Genomic DNA, 27233 nt, shown 5'->3' with positions numbered 1-27233 from the left:
GAGCTTCTTAGCCATAAAACCTAGAGCTCCTTAGACAGTCAATTAATAGTGATCTGTACTTCATTGCTTAGTGATCTGAAAAGAATGACCTACACAAGCAGCTAATGAGAATCAGTACTATCATACTGCTATAAGTATTAAGTTAGTGATTTACAGCTTTGTGGTATTTCATGTGTGTGATCTGTTCCTGTCAGTCTCTTCAAAGACTCATAAGCTTATCACAGGTAATGTTGCCTAAACTGATTACCTAAAGTAGTATTCTTCATTACATAAGTATGCAGTTTGGCATCCTCCATTTAAAAATTCACAAGAATTTCTTTTCAAAGTTGCCTGAAAAGTTTTTGTGACAATAAAATGTAAAAAGCTTATATTAGAGTCCTAAAAGAAAGGACCTTTATGCTTTGTATGAAAAGTGTGTTATGAAAAAAATATTAACATTTCCAGATATTTGATACATCTTTGCAAGTAAATGATTACATGTGGTTTTTCTTTTAGGGGGCTATTCTAAATAACCTGCTGCCCAATACAAGTTATGTTCTTCAGATAGTTGCTGTTTGTTCTAATGGGCTGTATGGGAAACACAGTGACCAAGTCATTGTTGATATGCCTTTAGAGGACCAAGGTAAGTGTTCTTTTGAGCTTAGTGATCACTTCGAGCTGAAAATCTGCACTTGGTGAAGTAGTTTGTTTGCAAACCAGTTAAAATGTGCAACTGTCAAAATATGCTAAAATGAAATTTCAAAATCACTGCTGTTAACCTTCAGCTTGTTCTTTGCTACTGATATTTTATCATGATATAATTCCCCATTCCTTGTAAACATTACCTATGAAAGATTGCATGTTAATGTTTTTAACTCTAAAAATATTCTGAAAAACACCTACCTTATTTCAAATCTCACAAGTGTATTTTTTTAGGAATATGACGTAGAGAATAAAGCCATGTTTGGTATTATTTCTCTATGGATCAATCGTCCTCCTGACTCCCAAAATCCAACCACATTGCCAAAGTGTTAAGGAAACAAGTAATAGAAACCCAAAGTATGACATAAATCCATATCAATTGATTTTGAAATTTGATTACTTATGATTACTTGGAGTTTGATTTCAAAGCACTTGCGGTGATGGAATTCCCTTGCTTCTTAATGTTGCCTCGCAAAAAATCAAAAGGCCTAACAAACAAATCTTACTGATTGCACAACCAGATTTACCTCTTCTATGCCTGCTGGTAAATATGAAATAATGTGAAACTATAGCATGGAGCTTGATCTTGTCCTTAATAATTCTTTACATTCTGTGGAAGTTTCAGCATCAGAATTCACCCTGTGAATTAAGAAACCTATAACTGATCATAGGAACAAACAAAACCTTTCTGACCATGTAACAAACCACTTTTTTTTTTTTTTTTTTTTTTTCAATATAAGGACCCAGATTCTGGTTGTTTATTTGTAGACTGTGTAAGTTCAGTTTTACACTTAGTTAAGTCTGTTTAGCTACAGCACAGTCTTTAGCAATGTTGTGATGTACTTGGGAAACCAGGTTAGCTTTTCATTTTGGGGGAACACCATTCCTTTGCACCGAGAAGGAAAATGAGTCTTGATAACATTTTCTGCATGAATAGTGAATTAATAATTGTAATAGGCAATAATGACATTGCCAGAAGGAGGTAGAGGTAGATTCAGATATAGTACGTATAATGTTTCTATAAACGTCTACCTTGTCTTTCAAACACAATGTATTAAGAAAAATTTTTGGACTCTTATGCTAATATCTATAAGAATTTTCATATTTCTCTTTGGTCCACAAGAAGGTTCTGACATTTCACTTTTCTGTTTATTTCTATCTGCCTTTTAGTCCCTATATCTCCCCAATTCCTCTCCAAAATTTGCTTATCCTATGTTTGAAATTTTTTTTCAGATGAGATTTCATTTACACAGAAGAGATTTCATTTACACAATCCCACATCCATTTCTGCATGGAGCGATAAATAAATAGTTCAGTGTTGTCATTATTAAACAATAGCAAAGTCAACAACTACAGTTGGCACAGTGCTGCCAACACAGCTTCAAAAGCTAAGAAAAACAAAAATCCAGTGTAGGTAATATCCACAGGATAATTCACCCTACTACTATCATTGTATCCCTGCTGTAGATCTATCAATCAGACCTGGCTGCATACCACCCTGTAATGTGCCATGACTCCCTTTGGAAGGAAATGCAGATGCACAGGCAGGCAGGGAGACAAGATCTGGGACTGGGATTCCAGCACTGCACAGCACACCTGGGGTGCAGGCAAATGTTGCTGGAGACCAAGCCCAGCAAGAGGCTGGTGGGGTGTCTGGCATTCTGCAGCTGCACAGCAGTGTAGATTTGAGCCCTGCATCATTGCTGTGCTTCTGCTGAGGGCAGCAGTGGGTTTGTGTTCATGGCAGTAGAAGGAAAAGTGCCTTGCTTTGGAGATACACTTCACCTCCAGCATCTCTTCAGAATTTCTCTGACATTTGTCTGATAAGAGATTTTGGTGCAATAAATGTTATATTTAGCAGTTCTGAGTGAAGATCTGATATTCTCCTGCCTATAAAAATAAATTTTTACACTAATTTATTTTTATTAAAGAAAGAGCAAGTATGGCGCAAGGATTCCAAAGTGGAAAAATAATGTAAAGATGTATCTATCTGCAGTATGAAAGTATAAACAGGTTAGCGTAACTGGAAAATGTTATTTTTGTGTTTTCTTCCATTTAAACATTTAAATATGTCTCCTTAACGTGCATTGAAGAAAAATGAATGTATGCAAGCTTTCTTATCCCAAATTTTCTTTTTTTTTTTTTTTTTCAAAATAAATAATTGTAAAGAGGATAATTAAACATTACACAAATCAGAACTATATAAACACCTGGTTGTTGGTTGTTTTTTTTTTTTTTCAAATTTCAGACAGCTCTGAAAATCTGTAACAGTTTCAGGTCTGCTTAAGGTGTTTAATTTGCAAGAGCTTCAAAATTGAGGGAGATTATTTCAGATTAAATAAGTCTTTCAAGGATATTGTAAGTTAAAAAAAAAAAAAAAAAAAAAAGAGAGAGAGAGAGAGAGAGAGAGAGAGGGAAAGGGGGGAGTTTATAATTTAAAACAAAATACTAAAATGAATATTCTACATGATTCATAAAAGCTATTACTTTGTGATGCTTCCTAGCTGACACTGACACAAAGTTGACACTTCAACAGTGGTATATCTGAAGTGTTAAATGAGGAATGTTCAGGTAAAAATCCTTCCCATATAATTAGTATGATTGATAGGGGTGTGCATTGCTCTACAGATATTTATAAATACTATCTTAGCTCTGGATATAATTTTAAAATGCAAATAAATAAATAAATGAAAACTTCCATTCATTTCTAATATTAATGTGTATTTACATACTTATGTTTACTAATTATTTACATCTGAATTAACTGCTGTAAATATAGCAAATATTTTCATATTTAATATCACAAATATGAAACAACAGATATGAAAATGTAATATCTTATGAGAAAGATTTGTTCAGAGCTACTTGATGATTACAACTATAACATCAATTGGTTTTGTGATCTGCTTTATAGATCTTGAGGCAAAAGGGGATTTCTTGGAGCTCCTGCTTGTGAATTTATGAAAGAAAAGTTATCTTCACCATGAAGACATGAAATAAAATTGACTCACATAAAGCAATAAACTAAAGTTTCATATTCAAGAATTACTGAGTAAGCCAGTTTAATTAAGGTGAAAACCACTGCAGTCACCTCCAGATCAATTAATCTTCACATTAAAAGTTAAAAAGGCATGAGACATGTGGAAGTATTAGGTGGGCCCTTTTCCGGAAAGAATTCAGCCCTTGGAGTGGCCACTCTTAAAGAGGGAAGTTTCAGTACACGACCTGGTGTTCAGAAAACTCACGTTGTTTTAGCCTTCTCCTTCTGAGATGCTTGCAAGGGGAGAGTGTTTCTCATGCCTTCTCTGCACTCTGTGTGTAAACTAAGGTTCTCCTTGCCAGTGCTTTCTAATAGGAATGACCTCTTTTGACTCTCTGTCATCCTCTGTCCCCCCTGTTGATTTCTAAAATCATTTTAATTTGTGGAATCAGGCCTCAGGATCTCTGATATGACATCCCACATATGATCATATTTGAGACTTCTGCACGTTGTTTTATTCCTAAACTGTTCAGGCGGCAGCATTTCAGCTTGTGATAAAGTGTGCATGCACAGGTGATTTTTTTCCAATCTGTTTCCAATTAGTGAAAGCCAGTAGCTGCCCTACCTGATGTACCTGCCCAGCCTCCATTAAAAGTAAAGTAAATCATATACATAGTGCTTAATCAGCTTTGATGAAAGTCCAATTTTTACTTACCAATTTTTCGTTTGTTATTAGAACTGGATTTTTGAATATCTGAATGTGTGCTTTGACTCTCTAGATAACATCTGTATAGCTCTGAAAGTTCTGCAGTAGTTGATTGTGTCATAATACCAGTGGTATTTAATTGCTTTAACTGACACAGGACACAAAAATAATATATCTCTCCTCTCATCTTCTTGTGTGGAGGAGACATTGGTTGGGATTTATCAAAAAAAAAAAAACACAACATGCTGGGATATTGCTTTTAAAACTGATGGCAGCTCATAAGGTCAAATGATGCTTTCTTTGTGAGGGTCTAACTATGATATTTCTTTGTAACATTGTCTTTGTGAGTGATTTATGTCCTAAAAACACTAAGCATATACTCAGTTGTTTCACTTGAGGGTACTTTTTTCTAATGTTGTACTGATTACTGTAGATATCTGAAAGCTAATTTAAACAAAAGACACAGGCTTCACATTTTTCTTACTGTGAAATTTATTACATAAGACAGTACAGAAGTTTATGGTGTGTGTGTTATTCTACACTTACAAATCAGAAGTTTTTTAAAGATTTTCATTGAGTTTAAATGTAGGAATGTTTCCTATTTCTGTCTTTTTTATCATTTCTTCATCTGTCATTAAAATGCATTATTATATAAAAAATACATCTTCAAAACTTTCTAAACTAAAGATTTAACTATTTAAAATGTAAGCTCTAGAAAAAGCAATATGTGGTTCCAGAATAAATAAACAAATTTGTTTATCAACCTATATTAATGGTTGTTTTTTCGGGGGGCGATTCTTCTGATTAGTTGGAGGATGTTAGTACATTTCTATAATATGCTGCAAAACAAAAAACTCAGCATCAGGGTTAACAGAGTTTCAGTAAGTTTGTGTCTCTAAGGCTTTTGGCATTTTTATGACCAAGTGAAATTAAATGCCTTGGTAAAATGGTAGAAAATTGAGTGTTTTTAAATTATATAGTATATACATATATATATAAATATATATGTTTATGTTAATGTCTCTCCATAGAAGCAACAGCAAGAAACTATAGAGTCCTGCTTCTGGAATTAGAGGGCACATATCCATATTGTATAATTCTGGCACAATTAATACGTTTTATTTTTTCTGATTGTCTGATTAGAGATCAGCTCAAGACTAGTGACCACAGAATGAATAGGTAGTATTTCTCTGTACTTTTATTTTTCAAGAGAAGTCTCTTGAGTTCATAATATATGATATGGGTCTACTGTAGAAAGACTTTTCAAATTAATGTCTTTATGATGTTTGATTTCTATCATTGAGAAGCCAGGGAATATCATTATCTCTCCTCCATCCCTTCCTCCCCTCCGCTCCCCTCCCTACCCTACCCCGGAGCCTCCTAGGCTTCCAGGAGTCAGAGGTAAGATAATTTTTCTCTATATCATTAATAAAAGGTTAATTCATTACCAATTACCAAGCACTTGGTAATATATAAAAAGTTAGTTATTGAAAAACCAATTTATGAAACTTTGTGCAGGTCAGTCAACGTGTTTTTAAGTTCTAGAATCTACTAATAAAATAGACCTTGTTTGTGTAATAAACTTTATCTAATTTTATGTTGCATATAATATGTGCCTCAGTGTGTTTGGAAATGTAGATATGGACAGACTGCAGACAATACAAATTATGTCTGTCTGACTTTGCAGAGATAAGAAGTATAACTATGGTATCTTTATACTAGAGTACTGAGGACAACTCCATTTGGGAATGACAGAGGAGATGTAGACAATTCTGTGGGATGTTGTTGTTAGAATCACTTCCCAGGCTGAGAGACTGGCATTTTCACTCAGTGTAAATCAAATTCAGAATCCATGTTAGCACTGATGAATGGACAGGGCACTACAACATTGCTTAAGAGAAGAAGAACTAAAAGAGAAAGAAAGACTAAGAAAGGGAATTGTGGCTTTCTGAAGATAAAGGGAGCAGTAGAATGAGTTCACACTGTGGAAAGGGATGAGTGAGATTTCATTCACTCAAGGCCATGCCAGTTTGATTTGAAAGTTTCTTCTACCTGCTTTGAAGGCCTCTCTTTCTGACCACTATCACAAACATAATACTGGTTTTGGTCAAAAAGACAGTGAGAAAGAGGTGAAAGACTACCTCTATTCATTAGAAGGAAGGATTTTCACATGGATTCTTGCTTGACCCCAGAAGCTTTAGAGTATCTCTTGAACAGTGCCCAGTACCTGGATGATATCATCCATATCTTTCTGGAATGTGGTACAACTGTGTTCTGTTTCTTACATTGTAGTGGAGAACAAGTTTGAAGACCTTAACCACTGGAGCCATGACTGTAATAACGGATGGGTCTGTTTAGTCTGCCCTGACAGAGGTGGAGGACAAGTGGTGAATATGATGTCTATGGCTTGCAATAGTACATAACTCCAAGCGTGAGTGCACAAATGAGGAATTTTCTGTACAAAAATTATAGAACAGATCATTTTACAAGAAATATATTTGGAACTTGCAGAGTAAACGTAGAGAAATGCTTTATTCCCAGACTGACTTTTCTCTTTACTGTATTTCAGCATTCAACTGTGGTTTTCTCATGGACAACATTCTCATAAACTTAGACGTGTTTCCACAGTGCATATTCAACATATAATTGCAGTATCAAATTAGGGCCAGTCAGGACTATTGTAACTGAAGCCTCTGGCCTGGATGAGTTCTGTTACCCTTAGAGCTAGGAAGCTAGGTCCATTCTTCAAACACAAATCTCAATAAATTCAGACTGAATCTCAATAAATTCATTAACTAATCAATCTGGGTCCTTGTGGAGTCAATAATTTTGTGAATTTAAAATGTTGGGTGATATGGTTTATATTTTTCTTTTATAGAGGCTGACCTTCATTCCTGAACTGAATGAAACTGAAGAATATGAGGTATAACATTCATTTCCTTTTGAAAGAGTATTTCAAAGTAATCCACACATTTCAATAAAATGAAATAGATGTTTTGTGAAAATTTACAGACATATGTCACCAACTGAATATATTTTCTGCATTATGCATACATACATATGTATTGCATATAGCACCTTCTCTTTCAGCTGTATTTTTCCATAGATGACTTTAGAGATATCTCGTTATCTAAACACTTCTGTGGAGCTGGAGATATATGGAGAAGTAAGGGAAATTACAGGATCTAGTTTGCACCGCCTAAATATTTTTGAAAATGAGACATCAGGTTACTCTTACCTCTGAGTGAAGCGATGACAAAAATTGTTCATTTAGAAGATCGAAGTTGTAATTCAGTATTAAGCTTTTTAGAGTTGTTTAAAGAGAAATCTGACTTGGTCTTACTTATAACAGGAAAGTCTTGTAAGGTGGTAAACTAAAGTAAGGGAGGAAGGCACTTGTGCTCAAGAATAAGATTTGTGTCGTGCGCCACTCTGTGTGAGTTTAACAGCTATCATTCCAAATAATGAAATTTCAAAATTTTTGGAGGGTCAGTTTGCCCTTACTGCTTGAACTCAAGTTAGAGATTAAAGTTTATAGTATAACTATTTCACATAATTTTAGATGTTTTTATTGATACCCTCTTCGGACTTTATTAAAATAGTGCTTAAGGACGTGGTTTAGTGGTAGACTTGGCAGTTCTAGGTTAATGGTTGGATTTGATGACTCTAGAGGTCTTTTCCAATCTAAATACTTCTGTGATTCTATGATCTACATATTTTGGTAACTAGGTTTCTTGCATTCTAGCAAGGAAAGAGATGTAAATATCACAATTAAATTATTAAAATAGATCAATGCAGATTTACAAGTTGGGCCTTCAGTAAGATCTACATAAGTGTCAAGCAATCCCTCAGGAATTTTTATTTTACTGTTTCAATTTCTGACCACAGTATTCTCAACTGTGTGACAAGTACCTTGTTAGTTAATTGGAGAGATAGTTCGTACATTGGAATGAAATTCAAACCTGAGAGTCATGTCTGAGGTCCCCTGTGTGGTGTGAGTGCAGTATATATTCCTAAAACAAAAAAAGGGGACTGCTGTGTGAAACACAGCTCTTGTCTTGTCTAGTGGTTAAAGACTGAATAAACTTATATGTTCAGTCTATTTTATTCAGTCTCTAGTAAGACTGAATAAAAGTTAACTGTCCTATCAGTTGTGTGTCCCAGTTAATAGTTTGCTCATTCATGTTTCATTTGGGGCACCTTACTTCCCAGACCCTTCACTTTGCATTCATCTCCCTGCAGTGCCTTTCTCACTTCAGTGCAGGAATGGGACATCAACTCAGACTAAACTGTAGTGGAAACAAAGGGTTTCTCAGACTGAGAATTGCATCCCAGTCTCCTATTTTCAGAGTGTTCTCAACATTATGGTCTTGATATAAAAACAGTTGGGAATTACCACCACATCATCAAGCTGTATCTTCAAAAGAAAAACAGTTTTGATTGTATTTGGAGAGCAACTTTTTGGCATGGGCAGATAGTGATAGGACAAGAAGGCATGCTTTTAAACTGAAAGAGGGGAGATTTGAATTAGATATTAGGAGGAAATCTTTACTATGAAGGTGCTGAGGACACTGGGAACAGGTTGCCCAGAGAAGTTGTGGATGCCCCATTCCTGGAGGTGCTCAAGGCCAGGTTGGATGGGGCTTTGGGCTGCCTGGTCTAGTGGGTGACATCCCTGCCCTTGGCAGGGGAGTTGAAACTATATGATCTTTCAGGTCCCTTTCAACCCAAAGCCATTCTCTGATTCTATTATTCTGTTCTGCGAGATTTTATGTCCTGATGGTGGTCTATTAGCCATAAGTGTGCCTATCAAGTCAATGGAAAGAGTTTGTGGTCCTTGTACAGAGCTGTGCTGCACATTTTGCAGTGTTTGTGTGTTGATCAAGCTGTGCTTGATCAAGCTGTGCTTGATCAAAATTCCTTCCTGAGCAATTTAGATGAATGTACTCTACAGTTTTGGATATGGGTCAGGGGAAAGCTTGGGGACAAGGACAGGATTTGAACTTTGGTCCTCAAGGACCACCTAGATCCTGATTACATTATTTATTTATTTTGGATCTGGTCTTACAAGTCAAAAAACCTGATGTAGACTTTTTAACAGATATCATTATTTGTGTTCAGCAAACAAAGGATCATAACAAGGACTAGATAGAGTCACTCACAAGACTTGTGAAACTTTTACACAATAAAGTTTTGCTCCTGGTCTAGGAAACTATGATGATATTCTGTTTATTAGGACAGTTTAATCAATAAATAGAAATTAATGCAAATTCTCCAGGATATTCTGATAGCAAAATCCTTTTCATAATGTGTACTGCATGTACAATTGCATTTTATTAGAAAGGTGTAGAACTTTCTGAGTAATAAATATAAATAAATAAGTGTTTTTTATTCTCTCAGAATAAAAGTAACACATCATGTCCAGAAGATGTGCGCAGGATTTTTTTATTTGTCTTTCAAATAAATAATATTCTCAAGTGAAGAGGATACCTAATCTTACAACTATATGTTTTGTTTTAAGATCAGCAATCTTCTGAAAGGTTGTCAGTTGTCTTGCACCTCTGTTTTTATGGAGCCAGAGAAATATATTATTGAAGTTTTGGCTTTTGTTTGTGTACAGTGTCTATAACACTTAATTGTCTTCGGCTATGATATTTTTTCAAAGGATGAAGTTGATGAAAAGGAAACAGAGGTGGATGAAGAAATTGCAATGATTCCTAGCACGACAGTGCAATAAACCAATAAGGAGGAAAGATTTCCAGGTGACTACATCCAGCTACAGTCAAGAAAACATGGGAACTAAACCTAATGATGCCTAAAAGAACTAGATACTTAACACAAAGAAGAAGAATTGAATGGTAAGGATGATGTTTCAAAGCAGTTTATTATCCTACTTCTCCACCTGTTAGTGAAATTTCTGAAGAAGAGGAAGATCCTTTTTTGGAATCCCCGAACAATTACTGGAGTTCCTCCTCAACTCATTGACTCCACCAAAGGCCATAGAAGAAGAATACATATACCTTTCTTCAGGCACTGAACCAACCAGAATAACAACTACTGGCCATAGCAATGACGATTTCTTATTGCCTCCTTTTAAACATGATCAGGAATCTTGATGACTTTTGGAATTCCATTCTTTACCACTTCTTCAGCACAGCCGGTTAGAGAGGAGACTTCCCAAGAAGACATCCTTCCTTCAGGAAGCCAGCTATAAGCATGCAGGATGTTCTTTCCCAGGGCTCCATTAAATACATTTCAGGAAGTGTAGCATCCTCAAGCTCTGATGAACCTCCAAAGCATACATCTGCTGCTGATGGAAATATGTGGTTTCATAACACTACAGATCTAACAACTCAGTCTGTTGGTACATCGGATAGCAGGCAATTGTCTCAGACCAGTTACACTGAGGCTTATGTAGAGGAATTAAAGCCAGCTACAGTGCCCTATTCAAGCAGCCCCAGTGATTTTCACAAGACACTTCAGATGCGGATTTAGAATTGCCACATTATCCTACCCTTTGCTTTCTCCTCTGCTCGAATTATCACCTCACTCTGTCTCTTCAAGCTCTGGAGAATATGGTTTGCTTCTGCTGCCAGTGAGGGTACTCTCTCAGACAACTCAGCCAGTCTCTAATGGTGAGATACCTCTTCAACCTTCTACAGTAGTGAAGTGTTTCCTCTAGTCACCCCTTTATTGTTTGACTCTCAGATGCTCGACACTACCCCTGCTAATCAGATAGTGATGTGACCCTTGCATGCTACACCTGTATTTTCCCAGTGTGATGTGTCATTTGAACCCACCCTGTCTTCCTATGATGATGTACCCTTTGCTTACATTTTCCTCTGCTTCCTCCAGTAGTAAAATGTTTCAACGTCTGTACACAGTTTCTCGAATGTTTCCACAAAGTGCTACTCCAGCCGTTGCAAGTGATAATGGTGTCCCTGCATGCTTCTTTGACATTGGCAAGAGGGTGATACATTAATGCGGCCAAGCCTTGCTCAATTTCTGATGTGGTGTCACATCAGACTACTCATGCTGCTTCAGAGACACTGATATTTGGTCATAATAGAACTCACATATTTTCTGAAGTCGAACCATCCAGCAGTGATTTAATGTGCATGTACTATCTACAATGTCTGAACTTCCTTATGCTTTGTCTAGTAAATGTGGGCTCCCGTCCAAAGCTTTACTGTTTCTTAGACTCTGCAGAATTTGTGCATGATTCTGTTGACATATTTCGTCAGGATCATTTATTTAGCAGCTATAACAATGTACTGGTGCATAACCTTCCTCTGTAATATCACAAGCTGATACTTTGCTGCAGCCTACGCGCTCTCTGTCTAGTGATCTGGATTTGGTCTGAAGCATACTCTGGTAGTGAGTCCCTTTTGCCTGATACAGACACTTTGACCATACTTAACGTTTCTTCCTCTGATTCTGTAGATGAAATTACATATGAATCATCTGGGTTTAGTGATGTTAATAAGATGCTTCAAAAAGGTGATGTTGTGTATGGAGATGAGAAAGAACTGCAAATTTCTTCTTCTTTAAGAGAAATGGCTTCCAATGCTGAAAGTAAAGTGATACCTGAACCTTCTACATCTGTTTTTAATAATGATATAATTAAGCAGAATACGTCTCTGCAAGAAAGTCCACTTCCTGTTTCTAGCACAAAGGGAATCCTTCCAGTCTCTTTTGCTATTCCCACTACTAAGGTATTTGATCACGATATTAGTAAACTTACAGAAAATCACCTTTCTGTTCAGCCTTTGCATGTTACATCTTCAGCCTCTGATGACACTTTGCTTAAACCTATGCTTAGTGCAATCTCAGAACAAGCTATCTCTGCCCATGCTTATAGCAAAATGTTATCCTCAACTCAGCCGTACTTTTATGAGGCCTCAGCTGCATTAAATAATGAAGCTTTACTGAAATCCTCCTTCCAAACTTCTGGCGATGGCACTCTGTTTAACACAGCTGCAGTTGTGCCTAGTGATCCGATATTGGCTGAAAGCTCCAGGGTTTATAAAGATAGTTCTACATTTGACCAAATATTGCATCAAATGGCACCAGGTTCTGCTACAAATGAAACTATGTTGCCTTCTACATCTGCACCTTCTGTTGCTGATATGTTGTCCAACACTTTTAGTAAGCCCACAGCATCACTTCAAAGTTTATCTTATGCAAGTGAGGAATATGTTCCATCCAGCTTGTTTAACAGTGAAGATGTTCAGCAGGTTATGCCTTCATTGTACAGTAGTGATGTTTCGTTCCAGCTGACCAGTTTAGAAAATGCCTTTCCCCCCCAAGCAGCAAATGCAGTAACAACTCCTTTCCTAACTGCTGATACATTACCAAATGTAGCTACTCCTCCAGACAGTCATGTCTCTTCAAGTATTTTTGAACAAAGTGAGGCTGCCAGTGTCTCTTCAAGTTCTTCACTTGGTTTTGATCCTGTTCAAATGCCTGCAGTGGTTTCTGATTCTGATGTGTCTGTTCATCACACCTTTCCTTTACCAAATGTACATATTTCTGTTATGGCTGTTCCTCCCAAAAGTGAGAACCCTGTAACTTTGAATAAGTTGCTGGTTCCTTCTAGAGAATCATCTGGGTTGTCTCCCAGTATCACGTCCAGTACCGATATGTGGCCTTCTGTAGTTGAGGATGACTACGATGAATATGATGGCTTTCCCATAAGTAACTGTATATCATGCACTTCCCATAGAGAAGCTCAGGATATGGTAGTAGAGGAACAAAATGGAGAGGTAAACAATAACAAGGACCAGAGCAACCAAATTATAAGCTCGCATTCTGAGAAACCTGAAGAAGAAGAGAAAATTTCAACTGCTGCATCAGACAGTCATATAAACCATGCCACGGACAGACATAATTACACATCTGTACCAACTTTGCCAGCAAGTGTGATATCCAAGAAGCACAACAACCCTACAGTTTTGGAGAAGAGTATTCAAACTGCTAGTATCCCATTGCAAAACACATCAGAGTCTAAGTCTTGGGCTGTTTTTACAAGTGATGAAGAAAGTGGTTCTGGCCAAGGTACCTCAGATAGCCTTAATGATAATGAAACATCAACAGATTTCAGTTTTCCTGACCTTAACGAGAGAGAAACGGAAGGGGCAGTTGAAGCAGGTAACTCAGAATTAACTCCTGGATCATCACAGTCATCAGCCTCATCTGTAACTAGTGATCACTCATCAGTATTCAACATCTCTGAGGCAGGTTAGTTATGGATAAGTAATGCATACCATGGAAAGCTGCAAGGGGATACTTTTGTGCTGTAGAGAATGAGAAATACATATAATAAAAGGAGAACAGGGCCCATGGGTGTGATTAAGGAAGAACTGGGGAACAGGGGGTGCATGCTGAGCTGGCTAGCTAGCAAGTGCTATTTCTGGCTACTTAAAACAGCAACTGAACTACTCTTCAGAAGGGAGATTCCTGTTCTGCTTTTGAATAGACGTGTACCATCAGCAGCAGTTGGGTGATGCACTTAAAAAACAAATTTGTTTCAATGTTAATGATTTAATTTTAGTTTTAAGGTAGTAAAGGGATGTAAGTTTCTTATACAAAGACAAGTGCTGCCCATAAAAAAAGAGGAAACAATACCTTTCCCAGAAGAAACTTATCTCTGAGGTTCTGTTTTTAAATTATGACAGCACATTTTTGTCCTTGTGTTTTATTTTTTATTTTCAAAGGTGTATTGAACAAGGAAGAATATGTTTCAGTATGATTCTGATGGATCTTAACTCAAAAACATTCATTTTTATTCTGCATATGCCAACTTCAAATTTCAGTAAGATTCAGACTTTTTGTGTCAGTTTTGTGCAATTTCAAAACAATAGAGACAGGTTCTTCTGTACTTTTTTTTTTTTATACATTTAGTGTTATTTTCCTAATTAGGAGTTCCTAACTGAAGTCAGTGCGAGTTTTTGTGAACTGTGTCTGATAAGATCAGAAGGCAAAACTACACCTCACATAGATAAGAACTGCATGAATACAAAGCATTTCCTGTATTCTTAAAAATGTGTTGTTGAAAACTTGATCTATTCAGACACATAATTTGTATTGCCCCTTGTTAGAGTGCTGAAAATGTGAGAGTAAAATCAGAAAAAAAAATGTCTATGATTTGAGGGGGGGAAGGAGGAGGAAAAAAAAAAAAAAAGAACTTTTATTTTAGAAAATAAATTAAATAAATTGAGCTTAAGCATTCGTAGCATAAGCATTCATAGCATCTGTAGAGGGCAGTATCATCCAGCTAAATCCACCAAGAAACGGGCTCTGCAAAGCATATGAAATTTTAGGCCCAGTCCTACAAATACGCAGCAAAATCATGAGATGATACTACTCATGAACACGAGAATACTAATACAAAAAGGTGGTAAATTGACACTCTGTATAGTTGGGGCTAATATAATATGAAAAAGAGAAAGTAAGAAAAAAAAATGAAATAACATTAAAAATATGCTGAAATTATTATTAGTCCTAACAAGGTAGGCATCATAAAACTGAATCAATAAGTGGAAGGTGTCATTCAGTAGGTAAGTGGTTACCACACGGATCAAATACTTTTTTTTTATTATATCAGCAAAAGAACATTAATATTTCAAAAGCTCTATTGCAAATACAAATGAATGTTACCATAGGAGATTTATAGTTTACGTAATGGGTGTCATTGCTAATTAACAATGAGCTTGAACTATTACTAAGAGTAATGAAAAAAAGACTACATAAGAATAGAATAGTAGCACAATAGCCTTAAATTTTGTTTTCTAGATATTATTGAAAGATACCATACAGTATTTTTTCATGTACATATTTTTTTCTAACAAATTATGCCAGTATAGTCTTTTCAAACCTGAAAAATAAATGTGTGCATGTCTAACATGGTCTCTAGTAAATCAAATATACCTGAGAGGTTTTGTACACATTACAGTGAATTCAGCAAAAAATAATGAATTATCTTGTTTTGATTATTACAGCAAAACTGTTATTTAAATTTTTCCCACTCTGTAGTTGACTTTTATTCACACTTCTTCAGAACTAGGACTTTCTCCATGAGACCACTGTGGCTTTCTAAACTTTTCAACATCAATTGAAAAAAGATAAGATTAATTAATTTGAGGAATAATGTGTATAATCCAAGTATGTTGGGGAGCGTATTAGGGAGCAAGAAATCTGCTACAGACGAGACTGCCTTTTCAGCCACCATCATTGGAGTGATGGCCAAATGGGCAAGAAGCTCCTTGTTGCAGGAAATTGCCACTCTTCATTCCACATAGGAGAATAGGAATTCCACATAGGAGGACAGATTTTGTCATGCAGTTTGAAGGAACCCTGCCCTCACACAGATGAGGCTGGGTCTCACCCTATGAATTACTCCAGAATGGGATAAGCAAGTGTGAATGCTTCAGAGGGGTTGTATCCTGATCTCTCATACATATATTTAGTTTCCACTGAAATCAATAGAAAATACTGATTTTAGTCTACTCAGCAGAAACTGGAGGACAAACTTTCAGAAGCAACTTTTGCCTGCAATCACTTTACACATTGAGGATTTAAAAAGTAGTGAATAATTTAAACGTTTGAGCACTTTGAACTAAAACCAAGGAGATACCTGCAAGATTGAAGCCTAGACATCTTTGTATAGAAAGCTATAAAACTCAAGAAAACACAAGCCAAGTGCTGCCTGGAAATTTGGACTGTGTGAAGCTGTTTTTTGACATCCTCTTTAGGACATAGGCTTTTTTGTCGGTATTTTTTTCATATCTAACTCCATTCTCTTCTCCCCTTTGCTTGAAAGTTTTGCATTCACATAGAATTGGTCTTGAAATCCCAGTAGAGGGCAGCTGATTTGTAGACAGCAAAATTCTACTCCCATACAGAACATTCGCTGTATTAGGACTGCTCACTAAAGCAGAAAACTTGTAATTGTCTTAGAAAATCTAGAAAATTAGTTTAATTCTAAAAAGCATGAAAGCCATTATTTCTGTGTTTTAACTCACATAATCATCACAGATCACAGTAAGCTGCACAGATTTAAAAGAATCGGTTATTTTCTGTCTAAATTAAGTGCTTACTTATAAAGGGATGACCATAGTAAAGCCTACAGGATTGGTCTCATCCACCTTTATGGTCTCTTATTTTAATTAGCTTATAAAATACATAATTTTAACCTCAATGCAGATTCATTGTCCAAATATTTTGGTCTTCCAACTTTACAAGACTGACAGATACATGAAATCTAGACAATATCTAAACAATAATTGGATTCCCTGTAAAGATGGAGGTAGGAAATTTAATTCTTGTTGCAGTAGAAGAATACTGCAATTGAATTCAAAGGAAGTAGGATTTTTTTAATGTGTCTATAAGGCAGGTTACTAAATGGACATCGTATTAAAATACAGGAGTCTTAAGTGCAATAAAGAAATCATGTAGAGATTTTCTATTGTAAAAAATAAAAATAAAAAATCACATTTCATTATTAGTCAAAGAGAAATGATTTGCAATACATGAGTAACAGATTAATACCAAAGTGTTCTTTATATATTCAGATCCCTTAACTCATTTGACTTTCAGCTAATAAACAGATGAAAATAAAAAACTTTCTTCTCCTATATTTTAACAACCATCTGCTATTTTTACAAAGAGAAGTCTCCACTGCTGGAAGGCTGAGTCACAAAAGCTTGAACACTTTGCTTTGCCCTCTGTCTGCTTATTTTCTGTAAGCTGGTTTGCAAATGTATACATTATCAGCGGTGCATAGTAAAAATAAATAAATAAAAATAAAAAAATTAAAAAAGGTAAGTGATAATAAGTAGGCTCATTATAAGACACATTCACTCATGCTGTGCGTTTTTCATAATTTAAACATGAACTGTTTCAATTTTCTCTGACTGCAGAGGCAAGTAATAGTAGCCATGAGTCTCGTATCGGTCTAGCTGAGAGTCTGGAATCAGAGAAGAAGACAGTTATACCACTTGTGGTCGTATCAGCCCTGACTTTTATCTGTCTAGTGATTCTTGTGGGTATTCTCATATACTGGAGGTAAGTTGTTGGTTGTTGTTGTTTTGTTGTTTTACTTTTTTTCCAGTTCTAAAGAGCTCTGATTTGAAAACTGCAATTGATGTTACTGAGCTGCTTTACTGGAGGGAGACTGGATCTTGTCTCTCTGCGTCTTTGTATTACTCCCAAAGTGAGCAATGAATAGAGCTGCAGTGACATAAAGTAACAAGGTGATCTCTTTCCAAAATGCTCAGTTACAATTCTTTCTGGTTTCAGAGTGTTAAACCATTGCAAATACTTTATTTTCATTTTGAGAGATTTTAGTTAACAATTACTTTGATTATTAATGCCTGGAAACCAACTGAGTTAACAGAGCACTGAGAAGAACAGGAGGAAGAAGAAAAATAAAGAGCATGATATGGGTTTGTTTCCTATGTTCCCAATTTCCCAATTGTATAACTGTTAAAAAAAAAAAAAAAAAAAAAGAGGTAGTTATCAATTGGTAGTTATCAATTTAAGACAAGAATTTATGGTCCTCAACAGGACCATATGAATAAGTAATTGATAAAGGACTGAAGGAATGTAGGAGCATACTGTAGCTGGCATTGTATGCAAGATAGAAATGGGATAGCTTGTAAATATTTTAAAATCATTTCCTGGGTAGCTTATATCATGTTCAGTAATTAAAGATGTTTCCTATGTGCACATTTGCTCAGGTTCCCTCATTGATATGTTTCTCTGTGACTTGATAAATTGATAATAAGAAAAAAACAGATAGGCTAAAGAAAAGTGATAGATATACAAGAAATCCAGAATAGATAACCACTGAGGGCAAAAGACTGTGTCTATTCTGTGAAACAAGGTGGACCAGAATTTTTCTCCAGTCCTGTGGCCAACTGGCATGGCACAGGTCACTTCGGTACAGCCAAAGTCTCTTCTTTCACTGGGGGAAAAATGAGGTGGATGCATTCAGATCACGTACCAGGGATGGTCCCTGGGCCTAACCTGTCTCTGAGTCAAGCATTGTGTGCAATAGTGCAAGGTGGCCTAAGCTACAAGCATACGAGGAATCTTGTTAGCAATGTGACAGTATGTGGCAATGCTCAAACTTTTGACTCTTCTTCGTTGGCTGCAGATAAAGCCAGAGATTCTTCCTAGGGACAGGGAGGGCTGTTTAAGCTTTCACGGGCTTTCAAAATCCATGTACAACCCTAACCCTTTCCTGAGAGTGTGGCTTGCCAAGAAGGAAATGTCATGGACAAGAAGGGATATACATAAGTTACAAAAACTTCCTGTCTTGGAGACTCCTACTGTTTTGTGATTGCTAGGGACCAGATCCCTTCACTGCTTGCGTAGTACTAACACATAATCTAGCAGCAAGGAACAGGACCTTGATCTTCCAGGAGCTGTACAAACAAGGGGGGAGGTAGGATCAAACGTCTCATAAAAGATTCCAGAGTTTGTTTCTTCTTTTTCTTTCTGCTACCCAGTCCTGCTTAATCTAAAACATATAAAAGTGGTGAAGAACCAGGAACAAGAATCAGGACTGCCCTCTCTCAGCTCCTTACTACGGTAACCATTAAGCTATGGTGTCAGGATTGTGCTCGCTGACTTTGCTTCTCATCCTGACTCTGGTTTTCTATATGTCCAGCAGCCCATATCCCACATGTGGACAGAATACATCCACCCTCAATGAACTAGGCTTAAAAAATTGAGTTGGAACTTCCTTCATTCCAGGAAAACATGGTAACAAGACAGCCAGCCTTAAAGACACTTTTAAAGAGTGAATGTCAGAAAGATTTATTCTTCTTTTCAAAGAAACAGTTAATTACAGGAAGAATTGCACAACTCATTTCTTGGTTTATGTCTAGTTGGATAATTACATTCTCCATCACAGGATTTCCAGCTAACTACTTTCATATTGAGAACCTTTTCCTATCTTTCATGTTACACAACATGAACATTTATACTCATCTTCCAAATGGATTCAACCTTGAACCTAAATATTATTTCAAATCTGTTCAATTTGCCAGGGAACACCATCCATTTTAAGACCCAGATTGTACAGTGCAGTTTTAGTAATCCTACATGTGTTACAGGCTTGTTTTTGTCAAATAACATTGTGTTCATTTTGTATTCTTTCTCTGGGAATGAACAATTCTGTAACATAGGTCTTTCAAAATAAAGCAAAAATCCCGTTAGCAGTAATATCTTCTTGAAGCTGAATTTAATCTTTCCTGTATTTCTTGTGTACTACAAAATAAAATATGGAGCTCTTTTTTTGTTAATCCTTGAGAAAATTTTCTTGGGCTTTATGATAACACTAGTAACATGTTTCTTGTTTCAGAGGAATGGAACACAAACAGTACGTATTGTGGGTAGGATTTTGTGGCACTCTTTCAAAGGTGACAAGACCCTCAACTCTTTTTAAAGTCTGTGAAAAATCAAATTATAACTTTAACTTTATTGCTATGTAGCTATAAACATTTTTATGGTTAGGCTTAGCTGATTTTGAAATAATTTATGTAAGCGGTCAGTATTTCTTTTGATAGTGTATTTTTTACTTATTTCTCTTTTATATGGGCCAATAAAGTTAATAAAAAAGTTTAGGTTTGCAAGAATATATTCTATATTCCTTTGGCAAAAGTGTTCTGAAGAAAAAAAAAAAAAAAAAAAAAAATGTTATAACCTGGATGGATATTTGATTGAATAGTGTCACCATTAGCTCCTGATTTGCATGTACAGACGGTATAATCTTTAAAAAAAATAAAAATAAAAAGCAAATAGAGCCTACCAAGAGCATCAAATTCCAGCTTTTCAAGGTTAAACAAAAAAAAAAAAAGGCAAAATTATTTTGTTCTTCACTCAAATGACATGTATCAGTAAAATAATTCTGTACCATCTGTTGTTTGGGTTTTGTTTTATTTGTTGTTTTTGGTTTTTACATGAAATTGTTAATCAGCACTTGAGGAAATTCCCCAATCTCTTCACTATCTCATTAGGCAGAATTTCAATCTTTCTGTGATAAAATACTCATCTCTCTGGCAGGGATAAAAACTTTAATGATAGCATTGTCTAAAGAATATCTAATTGCCAGTAGGAAAATGCATAGTTTTGAATTACAATAGCATTCTGCATCAAACCTTTTATAATTCATGCAATTTCCAAGCAATGTCATTTTCCTTTAATTTCTCCAGAATGATTAAGATTACAGTGGAATAAATAAGGAGAATCTTTTACCTATTTAATGGCCTTCTCTTCCAGGTCACTTTTTTTTATAACTGGAGAGAATTTTCCACCCAAACCTAAAGTCTATATATCCCTCTTGGTATCTATCTACTTGATTGAGCCCTTGCACACTATGCAGCAGCGATATTTGAATCTCCACACTCTGTTTTCCTCATTTCTGGATAGCTTTATCATTCCCATTTTGTTGAATTAACCTTATCTATTAAGGTGACTCAAACTGAAAGTTTCTCTGTGCTGACATATACTGGAAATTTATGTGTATATGTACTCTTTTGGAACAGTTCATAGTATTGATCGATGAAAATGAACCTGATTAAATGATTTATAGGAAAAAATGTCAGGCTATTTGTGCAAATCAGTTTTTATAATGGTTAACATAAGAAGAGCTTAGAAAACAGTAAAATGGTAATAGTTGTCAGTGGGAATTGTACCATTCAATATTCTTTTTCAACAAACACATATGAATCTCAGTAAGAGACTAGCTCTAATAATGTGAACAGCGAACTGCTAATGCAGTTCCAGCTACATTTTTATCTTTAGAAATACTGAATATCAGCTGGCTGTCATGAAGCCTCCTAGAAGCTGCATGACAGCAGTGCTTCAGAAATTGCCAGCCCAATGACATGCAACTTCCTGAGCAATCATTTAAATTTTAACTTTCCTCTTCTATCCTGTATCTCTGAAACACAGCTACCAAAGAATGTCCATTTTCTTCTCTATGATTTGAACTGATGCCTTGAATCCTGTGTTCAGCTATGGAAAAAGAGTAGGGATAGTAATATCCTCTATAGGGATAGTAGTATCCTCTGTAGGGATAATTAAACTTGCATATGTGGAAACACATTAAAAACAGATTTAAACTTATAAAGGTCACCTTCACCCATCCATGAAAGAGAATGGATGATCAACTATGTAACATCAAACCATAAATAAAAGAGTTAATATAATCTGAAAAATAAAATTTCAGCTGACAAGACTTTAAAATGAATTGGACCCATTTAAAAATGGGATCACTGGAATCATTGAATTCGCTAAGAATCCATTTAAATATCCTTTGGATCCACTTTTGGATTCAAACAATTAGAACCATTTAAAAATAAATTCTAATAAGTATTTGAGAATACCCATTGCCAGATGCCCTGTGAGAACAAAAAGCCCTGACATTCTCAGAGAAAGAAGTAACCATGCCTGTAAGACCGTTTTGGGTGAACAATGGGTATACCCATCCAGTCCCAGATGCCACTTGCTTTGGAAGTTCAGCTCCTTCCTCAGCCTAAACAAGCAGTGAGCACCCTACACACCCTCTCTGTCCAGGGGTGAAGTCCAGAAGCCCACGTGCCAGAAAAATTAAGTCCTCTGCAGTCTGAGGTGCAGTCTTCTCCCAAGCAGTTCACACTGAAACATTCACTCAGATCTAGCATCTCTCATGTTAAACCAAAGAGCTGCTGCTTCATGGCTTCCTGTACAGATACAGACACTCTAATTAATTCAATGTTTTAGCACTATCTCAGATATAAAGTGTGTGTTCTAAGAAGTGCAGTGTCTAAATTACAAATTACAGTTTTAGGTTGAAGATCTAAATGCTGTGATGAAAGGTGTAAATTAAATAATCAGGTTAGCATTGAGTGATGGGACCTTTGTCTGGAAGTTTGAAATAGTCATCACTTTTTTCATTAACAACAAGTAATAATTAACGAGACATGGTTATTAACATTAGGTTTAGTCATGAAGGCTTTCACTGCTGATGCAGAAGCAGATGGAGCGCCTATTTATGAGTCTTATTGCAGGTTAAGTCAACTGCTATGAATTTGTCTCCCAAATGTGCTAAGGGTGTAATTTATTTTCAGCCACAATTAACTTGTTAAAGATTAAAGATACAGTGGCTCAGTGAAGGATAGTGAATGGATAGCATATTATGAGGACATTTAAATCACTACTTTAGATGTGAAAACCATTACACTAATTAAATTCTGTTTAGTTCAATCATTTCTCAGGCAAAGAGATGCCAAATCTCTTCAGCATTGTTCCATAAAGTTCATGTATGATCATTGTTCATAAACTGTAAGCATAGGGGAGAGAACATTTTTTTGGTTTTAGTACTTTAGCTGGTTGGAATGTTTGTTTGGTTGATGCTGTTTTTAATAAACATAGAACACCAAGACTCTCAGTGCCCAGCAGACAGTACCAGATTTCCAAAAGTGTTTAGTGACTTGAAGTACTTTGGTATTCCTGCCTCCCACAGTGATTTTACACACAGGTCTGAGACTAACTCTTAAGTACTATGCTAGCATTGAGAGTCTCTCTCACCTCAGCAGCCACTAGCTCCATGGGTTGCAAATATAAGATCCTGTTTAATAATTAGAAAGGTTTTCCCAAGCATATCCTGAATATATTCTTGATTTACAGCCAAAACTGACATTTCTAAGTAAAGCTAAGTACACAGAAAATCACAAGCCCTTCTGTGACCATCACAAACTACTTTTAGGGGATTCTAGTTGGACTCCAAATTTAATTGTCGTGTGAACTATTTAGCATGCCATGATTTTCTTTTTGATGTAGCTCTCTACTTTTTTCTTGTGTTTTAATAAAATCTGTATTGTACACAAAGACAGAAAATTCCCAGTACATTCCATGAGTATGTGCGTGTTTCCCAGAGGTTTAGTTGAAATAAGCTTACCAAAGCCTTTATGATCTACATGAATGGTTCTAGAAAGAATGACAGCATCCACATATTTATTACTCAAAGAAGGCTCAGAACTTCCATGTGGTTATAACAGTTATATGAGGAGGTTTATTAGTGCAGTGATACTCATTTACAGGGACAATGCCAAATTAGAATTTAAAATAACACTGAGTACAGAAAATAGAAAAAGATCGTACAATAACTCCAGGCAACAGCTTTCAAAAAGTAGAATCTTGTAATACAAAATGAGATTAATATTTCCCTGATGCATATATTTCTTTTTAAATTTAATGATTATTGACTAATATTTCAAATAGATTAAGTGACCCAGAGTAAAGATTGTTATTAGCATGTCTAATCATATGGAGATTTTTTAATTAAGGAGGCTTTGAAATGCTTACAGCAGCAGTTGGTTATTCAGTCCCTTGAATAGCTCGGACTCTTAACAGACGCTATTCTTATTATCCTCACATCTGGATTACAGCACAGATACAAATAACATTGTGGGTCATAGCAAAGGTTGATTCCATTTGTATTCATCCTTCAGTGTTTTTCAACAAATCTAGCATCTCCTGGAGTCATAAATTCCCCTGCATTTGTCTGTCAACTTCAGGAAGTCCTTCTTGGTTAAGGTGTCCCTCAGTGTTTTGAAAACAACATTATGAAAAAAATTGTTTAACACAGTCACAGTAGCCCAGAGCTTCTGTTTTGTCTGCTACAAATCATGTTGCGTCTGACTGCATTTCCATGTCTGCAGTAGGCTCTATCGATGAATTACCAGAGCTGATCTCATACACTGCTCCATCTTCAGGCTAGCATAATCACATGAAAGTGAATGGTAATTATGTGTGCAAATTTGGATAAGCAAGGAAGACAATGGCATTTTTTATACTTGAAGTTGTTGGTTGTTGTACAGCATCTACAGTAGCTCCTGATGCGGAGTTCCTCTTTCAGCTTTCACTATGTCTGATGTCTGCTCTATCTTCTGCCTCTTGTATAGGTAAAGATGCATGAACTACATATTATGCTGAGTTAATGAAGTATCTTCAAGTTGTGTACATAATTTGGGGTATATTGGAGGAATATTTATATTATAGCAGTTACATGTGATGCTCCATGAGAACTGTTTTTCAAAACCATGATTTTGTATCTTGGCTAAATGATGCCAGAATTCTGAAAGGTTTTAGGCAATGCTTTGTGTTTGCAATACTTATTTATGTTTCTTCTCCTCTAGGAAATGTTTCCAGACTGCTCACTTTTATTTAGAAGATAATACGTCACCTCGAGTGATTTCTGCTCCCCCAGCTCCAGTCTTCCCAGTCTCAGGTATTTTTTGTCATCTGCCCTGTGGATTGGTGTTAGCTGTTGAAAGGTGTTGCCTTGTGTGTGTCTCTATGAATTCTTCACTTGTACCCACTTCTACACAGGTGCACTTGGTGGAGGCAGAGGTTACTGTTACTAATATTCTCTCCTGTAGCACAGATGAGAAGTATCCTCACCTTACAGAGCAGTCACAGGGAGATGCTGTGTCTTTTAGCCAGTGTCACCCCCGTTTGAGCTACACTGAGCAGCTCTAGTTTACTGTCACAAAGCAGAGGATTACACCAGCAACACACTCTGCTGCATGTTTTCCTTTAATTGATCACCTATGTATATAACACCACCTTTACTTTTTTACCTGTGTGACCCAGGTATGCCTCATGTATCTGCATTTCATTAACAATTACAATGTTTTCATTAACTCTGATATATTTTATTGGCATGTTTTCTATCAGTAAAATTCTCTGTGAACCTCTCAAAAATGATACACAAGTACAGAATATAATCAGCATTTTATCTTTCCATATCCACTATAGTTTTTTGGAGAAGCTGTTTTTTTCTCTCTTCCTCAAAGGTATCAGAGGAGTATGTGCAGCCCTCCTTGCTCTTTCAAACTGGGTAGAATAAAAAGTAAGTTAAATAGGTTAATTCTGCAACAGACCCCAAGTCACATTTTCACAAATGAGAAAAAGATACCTCATTCCACAAAGAATGCTTTTGTAAATTTTGCAGTTACACAGGGCATTGGTTGGGCATTGGTTACCCTCAGAATGAGTAGGGGAAGGAGAATCAGCCCTTGTATAGATAACTAGTAAACACATTTAATTAAATAAACCCCAGACATAAGGCTCTGTTGTCACTGAATTGTAGGCATCTTTAAATGCTTCTTACATTGATTGCTGTTGTTAGGAGACAGGTAACCTTTTTCTAAATGGTTAATAGGCAGGCATGTAGCTTGATTTCAGAAAACATGTCATTATATATGAATGTCAAGTGGCAATCATTACAGGAAATTTCAGCTCTTATTCTCTATCATTAACTGTATTGCAGTACAACTGTATAATTTTCTTGCAATTTTTCCTGACCAGCTCACCTCAGGGAGATAGTGTTTTCCATTGTCATAAGACAGAATTGCACTTACAGTTATTTGAGTGTTTAAAATATGTGTTTTGATGCTGGACATTTTACTTCTGAAATACCGATAAATATTAAAGAGAAAAGTGTTTTTTTAAGTGACTAACAGATACATAAAATATTCTATAAAATATTCTAAAGTCCAGCACTGAAAAAAAAAATAATACTTTTACTTTATTTTGTGTACAAGAGATGTCAAGTGAGCAGGTTTTGTGTTTTCTATCACACGTGTTTCAGTGGTGTAATTTTACAATTCAGACTAACTGTCATATAATATTGGCAAAGAACATAAAGAAGGAAGAGCATTTTGTAACTGCTTATTTATAGACTTTTTTTAATTATTATAACTTTGTCCAGAAGCACACTCCACAGATCTTGTTTTATATTGAGTTTTCCTTTTGTGGAGTTTCATTGGCAAAAATTGGAGATCTGCAGTTATTCAGAAAAAAATGCCTTGGCACTTCACAGTATAATCCAAGGATCTATTAAGCACAAATGAGTGAAAGAGTAATATTAGGAACTGATATCAACATTCAGTTAGCTTCAAGGGATACCTACTATCCAGAAACAAAATATTCTCCTGAAGTCAGAATTTATTGAATTAGGAGATTAACACTGGCTAGGAAATAAAATAGTATTTACACCAAGCCTGAGATCTCTTTCTCCCTTTCTGTCCTCACTCTTAGGGTTATCCACCTTCCCTTCTGGTTTTGTGTTTGCATATGATTAGAATAAACAGTTTATGCCAGGTTTCATCTCTGAAGTGTGAAGATAGTGTAACACATTTGTTCAGCTTCCCTTAGACTTGACTGGATAAATTCACTTTTTGTATGCAGATCCATTCACGTAAGTAGAAGACCAGATGGATCTCAATACGAATCAACAAATTATTGGTAACTGAAAGCTAAAATTATTAGGTGGCCCAACTGTTGAACATCTGTTGATGTAAATATGAAGTCTTTGATCAATGTTTTTGACGTTTCTTTCTCGTATGAAATAGTGCTGAACTTATATATTGTGAAATAAACATATTTTTAATCCATGAAAGGCATTCCAATAAATAAATAAATAAACAAAATTGGTATTCTTCAGAGCCAAAACCAGCTAAAATAATGTTGTCCTTTAACAGGTAATTAACAGAACAGATGACTTTGTTTACCTAGCGTATTTGCTAGAAAGAATAGATTAAAGGTCCCAAAGGTTTTTGACATGATCCCTAATGAACGTTCTACATGAGTGTTTTTCTGTATTTGTATAAAGTAGGAAGGAGATGTACTGGATATAAACATCTGATGAAAAATTCAGACTCAGTATTTGGACCCATGAGTTACATGAGTCACATTTGTTGGTTGAAAATGTAGATGTTTCATTTGTGGGTATTCAGAAAATCTTAAATCTTCCACTTATAACTTGAAGTATGAAGCCTGACGTAAGAATTTGCAGTCAATACTCCAGGA

At 35.8% G+C, this 27233-nt stretch overlaps 1 protein-coding gene across 1 annotated transcript in view; it reads left to right on the top strand.

Annotated features, from left to right (window-relative positions):
• PTPRZ1 (protein tyrosine phosphatase receptor type Z1) overlaps positions 1 to 27233 on the top strand; it is a 138765-nt gene that overhangs the window by 90591 nt on the left and 20941 nt on the right. The window contains 23 exon segments of the mRNA XM_032197072.1: positions 496 to 626; positions 7248 to 7290; positions 10033 to 10091; positions 10093 to 10183; positions 10185 to 10316; positions 10318 to 10365; positions 10367 to 10480; positions 10482 to 10505; positions 10507 to 10567; positions 10570 to 10829; positions 10832 to 10891; positions 10894 to 11020; positions 11023 to 11189; positions 11191 to 11301; positions 11303 to 11332; positions 11334 to 11370; positions 11373 to 11474; positions 11477 to 11529; positions 11531 to 11648; positions 11651 to 11721; positions 11723 to 13607; positions 17288 to 17432; positions 24557 to 24648. Coding sequence (XP_032052963.1) covers positions 496 to 626; positions 7248 to 7290; positions 10033 to 10091; positions 10093 to 10183; positions 10185 to 10316; positions 10318 to 10365; positions 10367 to 10480; positions 10482 to 10505; positions 10507 to 10567; positions 10570 to 10829; positions 10832 to 10891; positions 10894 to 11020; positions 11023 to 11189; positions 11191 to 11301; positions 11303 to 11332; positions 11334 to 11370; positions 11373 to 11474; positions 11477 to 11529; positions 11531 to 11648; positions 11651 to 11721; positions 11723 to 13607; positions 17288 to 17432; positions 24557 to 24648 — 3961 coding nt within the window.

Source organism: Aythya fuligula, chromosome 1 (assembly GCF_009819795.1).
Source record: "Aythya fuligula isolate bAytFul2 chromosome 1, bAytFul2.pri, whole genome shotgun sequence".
Classification (NCBI taxonomy): Eukaryota; Metazoa; Chordata; class Aves; order Anseriformes; family Anatidae; genus Aythya; species Aythya fuligula.
Note: the sequence above shows the minus strand (reverse complement) of the source record. Positions and strands in the feature narration are given on the sequence as shown.